Source organism: Tachysurus fulvidraco, chromosome 3, assembly GCF_022655615.1.
Source record: "Tachysurus fulvidraco isolate hzauxx_2018 chromosome 3, HZAU_PFXX_2.0, whole genome shotgun sequence".
Classification (NCBI taxonomy): domain Eukaryota; kingdom Metazoa; phylum Chordata; class Actinopteri; order Siluriformes; family Bagridae; genus Tachysurus; species Tachysurus fulvidraco.
Genome location: NC_062520.1, coordinates 27,657,781 through 27,665,456, shown reverse-complemented (window position 1 = coordinate 27,665,456; position 7,676 = coordinate 27,657,781). Strand labels below are relative to the sequence as shown.

The window sequence follows — 7,676 nt, the reverse complement described above, 5'->3', positions numbered from 1 at the left end:
AAGATATTTTTCCTACTCAGTATTAATTTATAATGTTAAATGTGAAAATACTTCACTGTAAACGTTCAGTCAGATCTGTATTGTAGAGATTTACGTAATTTAGGTCATGAACACTGTATATGGTTGTATAATACAGGTAATTAATTTTTACATTGACCTTAAATATTGATTGGCTCTAATAGGCTAGTCTGGGTCTCCCTGGAAACAGCGCGATCGAGGGTAGACTTTGCCCTGCGTGTACCGTTTATGGAACAGAGCTGCACCGAAGCCGAGAGTGAAAGGTAAGATAAGCTGGAATTAAACTAAACATCTACATTATACCAAAACATACATCAGATTACGAACATTACTCTGCTTTAAAGAAATCAAGTCATGAGTCAAATTCTTAAATGCTGCTTTTGTAAAAGAGGTCACATGGTATTTGTGTAACTGTCAGAATAATTGTGTGATTAACTTATTTATCTTAATTCTGTTTGGTGTATTTTCATTCTTCTTTAATTCAGGTTGAAAAATTCTGATTTGGTTCCCGGTAAATATCACCAAGACACCTGAGTGTCCCTACTGAAAAGTACTGAATGAAAGAAAACTCAATCAAATGAAACTCTGTGTGTGTGTGTGTGTGTGTGTGTGTGTGTGTGTGTGTGTGTGTGTGTGTGTGTGTGTGTGTGTGTGTGTGTGTGTACAGTCATCTGTAATTCACTTGTTTCAACAAAACAAGGAGATTGTAATGTGAATAATGTGTGACTATTAACAAATCATCTTTTTATGTTTTTATTCTCCTTTATGTACTTAAATAAACTGTTTTCAGGTTCCTATTAACGAGAGCTCCTTGGAGACATACATGGAGAAGCCAGCGGTGGTAAACGGGGACCAGCTTCCCCCTCCTTACAACCCTACATACCCCCAACCCTACACCCACGGACCCACGAATGTCGGGGAGGCTGGAATTTCCACAGTCACACAGAGTAGTTATGATGTCGGAACAGCAGACTTGATGCCCCCAGAATACACACAGTGCTTCGAGGATGTTAACTGCTTCTCCGAAGCTTCTGTCCGACGAGGTGTGCTGAAAATTTTTTATTTATCACTCTGTACCATTTCAGTGTCTTTACTCAAATAAATGATGAGGAAACAAAATAAATAAATAATAAAAGAATAAATAAATAAAAAGATTTTGCTGTACTGAATACAGATGTTTTGCGACTATAAAACCATAGATACCGATATATAAAACGTTCGACTTTAAAAAAGTAAAAGTATTTGTGTTCTCAGCAGCTTATTTACTACTTTTTACTACATTCTTACACTTCATCCACAGTGACATAATGCATGGTGACTCTTTTTCCATCCTCACCCTGTGGTTTATAACTTTATCTTCAGGTTTCATCAGGAAGGTTTACCTCACCCTTACGGTTCAGTTGCTGATAACAGTTGGAATAATCTGTGCATTCCTGTACTGGTGAGTAACAAACTAATCAGATAAATCATTTGATTCCGCCCTTATAAATGATTATATTATCCCAAATGTCTAATTCTCATACCAGGCTTTTATTATCAGCAGGTCTAATTCTGATTCTCTGGTAATGCTTAAAGACGCTTTTGTCCTATTTTGACAGGGAGACCCTGAAACTGTGGGTTTTACGCACCAATTGGTTCGCCTACACCATGATGTAAGTGTGAGGAGGTTGTGTTGTGGGTGTGTATTGTCCCTGATGATGTTATAGGCCCCCCGTGATGACCCTGGTGTTGTGTGATTATCAGATTAGTACAGAGAGCTCTAAATAAGTCAGTAAACTTGACCATGACTAGGGAGGCAAAGTGACCGTAAACGTATCTCCGTGCAAATGCACCGTCCTTTTTTTTTACTTTTTGGTTTAAATTGATTCAAGATTAAATTGTATCTCAGCAGTGTAAGTTTCAGTGGATGTTTCACCCACTCAGTTCTCAGTGTCAGTGTGTGTGGGTATGCTGTAGCCTAGTGGTTAAGGTGTTGGGCTACTTACCCTTACCAATAGCCCAACTACCAATAGGAAGGTTGTGAGTTCGATCCCAGGTCCACCAAGCTGCCACTTTTTGGCCCCTGAGCAAGGCCCTTAACGCTCAATTGCTCAGCTGTATAAAAAAATTAGATAATGTAAGTTGCTCTGGATATGGCCGTCTGTCAAATGATGCAAATGTGTGTTTGTGTGTGTGTGTGTGTGTGTGTGTGTACACATCTGATCACTATCCAAAAGGGGGGCAACACTAGCGCTTGTCATTGTGCTTTCCTGCTGTGGTGATGTACGCCGAAAGGTTCCCTTCAACTTCATCTTTCTCGGGCTGTTTGTAAGTAGACGTTAGCCTGCTCCATGTTTGAGAAAACAGTTTACACACAGAGTACCATGGTTTTAAACTGATTTATTCCCAAAACAGACTGTTGCAGAGGGTATGCTGCTTGGATCAGTGACTGTGTAAGTGCAATTTTTACAGATGATATATAAAATCTACTTTGTATGTAAGTTTGAGTTCACTATCGAGAGCTGTTCTTATGTCAACTACATAATCGGCAACATTTTATAACATTGATATATATTTCTCAGAATTGTGTCTTTATATCTCAGAGTTGCAACTTTTTTCCTTTCCAATTCCTGGTGTAGACACAACAAAATAGATGATGCAGAAGTGGCATATTTTATACACCAACAGTCTACGTAGACGCATAAATAACAGTCGTGGGCCACACTTTGTCCATCTAAAAGTCTCATTAATTGAAATATGCCACTTCTGCATCATCTGTTTTAAGATAGATAGTAACGTGACATACAGCTTACGGTGACTCATACTCAGAATTTGTTCTCTGCATTTAACCCATCCAAAGTGCACACACACAGCAGTGAACACACACACACCATGAACACACACCCAGAGCAGTGGGCAGCCATTTATGCTGCGGCACCCGGGGCAGTTGGGGGGTTGGGTGCCTTGCTCAAGGGCACCTCAGTCATGGCCGGCCCGAGACTCGAACCCACAACCTTAGGGTTAGGAGTCAGACTCTCTAACCATTCATTAGGCCACGACTTCCCGTTTGCATGTTGCATGTTGCGTTTATGACACAACCGATTCCTCTGTAACGTTCTTTCAAGAGTCCGGAAACAGCTTACGTTGTGCGACTCCAATAAAAGAAATTACGCCAGGATGATGACATATATGGCGGATTTCTGAGGAAAATTACAAGAATTGCGAGTCAGAATTCACAATTCTGAGAAATTAAGTCAGAATTCTGAGATTTAAAGTCACTATTATATTTTATTAAATTTTAAAACGAGATATAGAACACTGGGGTAAATCTGAAGGGACTAAGCAGAAATTAGTTTTTTGTTTTTTGTCTATTTGTATTTCCATATGTCTATTTTATTTTTTATTTGTGTGTGTTGTTGTTTTCTCTGTTTACTGGAAGCATATGGCACTAAAATAAAATTCCTTGTATGCTCAAGTCTACTTGCCAATAAAGCTATTTCAGATTCTGATTCTGATTCTAAACAAATCTTATTCCTGCTCAATTCCCTTACTCAGTATTTAGTGAGAGTTCACTATTAACTAATCAGTCATTTTTGAGTCTTATACAAAGTACTGATAATGATTAATTACTGATCGTATCAAAGTAACTTTCCTCCTTGAGATCTACTCCTGGAGATACCCGAAAATGTAAACATCTATTTATTTTCTTCATAGTAATATATTTCAATTTTTAATGGACAACAATATGTAATGAATGGAATTAGACCTGTTCCTTATCTTTATTATCTGCTGAAGAACAACACAGTACAAGAGTTTCTCTTTTATTGTTTATGCTCTTAACATGTTTTCTGTATTTATAGCTAGATTATACTGTAGAAAAGGTAATGTGTTTATCAGATCCATATAACCTAAGGCAGGTATAAAGCAGGGCTATGAAGCTCATTTACAGAAGTTGTATTCTCATTACTTAAAATATAAAAATAAATAAAAGTCATAAACTAAACAAACATTATTTTAACATTGGCACAATGTTTGCTCATATTACACCATACATATAAGATCAAAACCTTTTTAGCAAGTTATTTTTCTCATTTACGCAAGTGCATGTTATATTTGATTTTACACATTTATATATATGTTTAATATTTTATTATTACATTTTTATATAATATTATATGCTACTTGCTTGTATGATGTTTGAGAACAAAATTTTTACAGAAAGTTTCTTGAAAAATAAAGCACTGTAGTATACAGTGAGCACATGATTATAGCAACTATGAATGATATTCATGAATTTAGCAGCTCTGTTTTAATGTCATGAGCAAAATATGACAGTAATCTAGATGAGTACTCTGTGTTGTTTTGTGTAGATTGATATGATGCATCTAAAAGTGTTTAGAAATAGAATTACAGTCTAAAGAGTTTAAAGAGTACTGATGAAGGTGTGTGTTTTAGGTATTTTAATGCTGAGGCTGTTCTGTGGGCAGCAGGAGCCACTGCCTTTGTGTCCTTTGGTGTGAGTTTATTTGCAATGCAGTCTAAGGTCTGTATGACTACTGTATCGGATAAAAATATGAATGGCATTACAATTGTAATGCATTTAACTGCATTTATTATTATTATTATTATTATTATTATTATTATTATTATTATTTATAATAATAATTTATAATAATAATAATAGTTCTGCCCTGATTAAGCTATTAAACATAACAGAAGTTTACATATAGTCAACAAGACAAAATGGTAACTGCATTTACCAAAAAGATCCAGTTTGAAAGTTGACATCCCCTCGATTCTTAATATGACGTGTCGTTACCCGGACGATCAGTGAATATTAATTGTAAATTGTTATTAGTTTTTATTCTGTATATTGTCACCATTTTCTTTTGACAAAAGCTGCTTCACTTCCCTGATATCTCTGAAAGCGTTTAATAGGTTTTTCTCAAACGTAATATAAGGAATGGAGAAATGGGTTATCCTGCGAAAGAGGACTAGTTTTACTTCGACTGAGCCTAACAACATACATGATAACTTGTAATCCTTGTACAGAATTACAAGTTATTATTATTTATCACTGCTTTAGTATGATATACTGTAAGATTAGTGTGCAAAGAAAGATCTGACAAAATCGAGATTTCAATTTATATATATATATATATATATATATATATATATATATATATATATATATATATATATATATATATATATATATATATATATATACAGAGAGAGAGAGAGAGAGAGAGAGAGAGAGCTTTTAAAAAATGCACAGACATTTTACATTGGAATTATTTTAATTTATTATTGTCCTTTTTATGAACTTTTATATAGAGATATGGAGGGGCACGGTGGCTTAGTGGTTAGCACGTTCGCCTCACACCTCCAGGGTGTGAGGCGAACGTGCTAACCACTAAGCCACCGTGCCCCTCCATATCTCTATATAAAAGTTCATAAAAAGGTCGACATCCATGGTAGGTTGATTGGCATCTCTGGAAAATTGTCCGTAGTGTGTGAGTGTGTGAGTGAATGAGAGTGTGTGTGCCCTGCGATGGGTTGGCACTCCGTCCAGGGTGTATCCTGCCTTGATGCCCGATGACGCCTGAGATAGGCACAGGCTCCCCGTGACCCGAGAAGTTCAGATAAGCGGTAGAAAATGAATGAATGAATGAATGAATGAATGAATGAATGAATGAATGAATAAATATAGAGATATGGAGTCAACTAGTTTAAAGAGTCAACTACTTTCAGTAATACCAAAACAGTACACACATAAAAACAGTTTGAATAGTTATTACCATTATAAAAATGACCATAAAGCTATAGTTTATGATGTCATGAATCATTATTATCTCACTGGTTGTGGGAATGACTGAAGGCTAAAAGCAGTCCTCTTACAATTCAATCCTCTAACCAAATTATTTGAATTAAAATCAAAAGACAGAATGACTGAGACGTTGGAGCCAAAGTGACGAATGTGATCCGTTTGACTGAAGGATGTTTTGTTAAATGAGCCAATCCTAGTTACTGAATAAAGTTTGTAAATCTTTATGGGGCAGTGAATATTAAACTGCACATTTTGGAAAGCCAGAATTAATTTATTATTTAAATGGAGACAAATAGTTCTGTTCACATTTTTATACACAGTTCATAACTATGTGCCATTTTTATGACGTTTTGCATTTTTCATCAAAGGTGAATACAAATAATTGTCACAACTCTTGCAGTGGGACTTCACAAAAGTCACTGGAAGCGTTTGGGTTCTATGCTGGACGATGTTTACATTCGGGTTTCTCTGTGCTGTCATGAGATCCCAGGTAAACAATTTGACTAACACAGAAAACAAAAAGATAATTTCTTCATATTTCATATGGTTTATTTCATTTTACTTGACTTTCAACAGTTTCTATACATTGCTTATTCATCCCTGGGGACGCTGGTCTTCTCTGTTGTAAGTATTTGTCCATATTTACTCTTATAGATTTTGTTTTGAGTGTGTATACAGCACATCACTTGTCATACATTATAACCTTGAGTGATAAAAGCATGCAGGAAGTGTTATAAATACTAACACAAATCTCTCACGTCTATTCTTTAGTACCTGGTGATGGACACACAGCTAATACTGGGTGGGAAACACAAATACACCCTCAGTGCAGAGGAATACATTATCGCTGCATTGAACCTTTACCTAGACCTTGTAGCACTTTTCTTGATGATACTTCAGCTGATCGGGCTCTGCCGTTAATACAAGCAAAAATTTACCAATTAGATCAAGAAGAATGTTTATTAATATCCGTGTCCTACATCAGCTCTGCACTACTGCGATTATGTATTTATTTTTGACAGAAAACATCTTTATAAACTAAACTATTTATATAAATACATACAATAATCATTGCATCAATAATCAATAATAACCACATGCTAACTTGTAACTCAGGGATTTTTACTGATGCATAATAAACCTATAAATGACCTGGGGGACATTATTTACACACAATATCTCACAAATGCTTGTTTTAATGCCCTTCTGTCAACATCACATGGCACGTCCTAATCGTTTTTTCTTCTTTTTGTACTGAATTGATCACTTAATTAAAACAGAACAAAAAAAAAGAAAAATATTCACACACAACAATATGATTTGGCAGACAGACAGATACACATAGATAGATAGATAGATAGATAGATAGATAGATAGATAGATAGATAGATAGATAGATAGATAGATAGATAGATAGATAGATAGATAGTAACGTGACATGCAGCTAAGTATGGTGACCCATACTCAGAATTCGTTCTCTGCATTTAACCCATCCAAAGTGCACACACACAGCAGTGATAGATAGATACACTGGTGTAATCTATGTGATACGCAGATATACGCCGTATACCCACTAGAAAAGGCCAAGGATTTCCGTATACCTACTTAAAAAGCGTGAGGATACGTAACAATATCGTTTTGTGACAGAACATTCATTCATAAATTCACTCCGTCTGTGTTGCAAACACAGACTGTGGTCGCGATTGCGAATCACTAACGTTTTTGGATTATTGGGGCTTCTGTGGCCTGTGACCTGATCTGACGTCACCTACCAAGGAGGAAAATTAGTTGCTTGGCGGTGTTTTGTGGTGCAAATTTGAAATTAACTAACTAATGTAAAAGAAGATAT

General features: G+C 35.8%; 1 protein-coding gene across 2 annotated transcripts; it reads left to right on the top strand.

Moving 5' to 3' along the window:
- The first annotated feature begins 182 nt into the window (after positions 1 to 182).
- zgc:110410 (uncharacterized protein LOC553618 homolog) lies at positions 183 to 6,979 on the top strand. 2 transcript variants are annotated; one of them, XM_047811617.1, is made up of 11 exons: positions 235 to 281; positions 504 to 529; positions 809 to 1,061; positions 1,381 to 1,459; positions 1,617 to 1,670; positions 2,235 to 2,325; positions 2,413 to 2,450; positions 4,453 to 4,540; positions 6,228 to 6,317; positions 6,404 to 6,451; positions 6,599 to 6,979. In XM_047811617.1, exons 3-11 carry the CDS (start codon positions 842 to 844, stop codon positions 6,746 to 6,748), a joined length of 858 nt encoding a protein of 285 aa, XP_047667573.1. In that variant the 5' UTR covers positions 235 to 281; positions 504 to 529; positions 809 to 841; the 3' UTR covers positions 6,749 to 6,979. The 2 variants fall into 2 exon arrangements, with proteins under 2 accessions (XP_027004431.1, XP_047667573.1); XM_027148630.2 differs by lacking the exon at positions 504 to 529 and having other exon boundaries at positions 183 to 281.
- Positions 6,980 to 7,676: the final 697 nt, after the last annotated feature.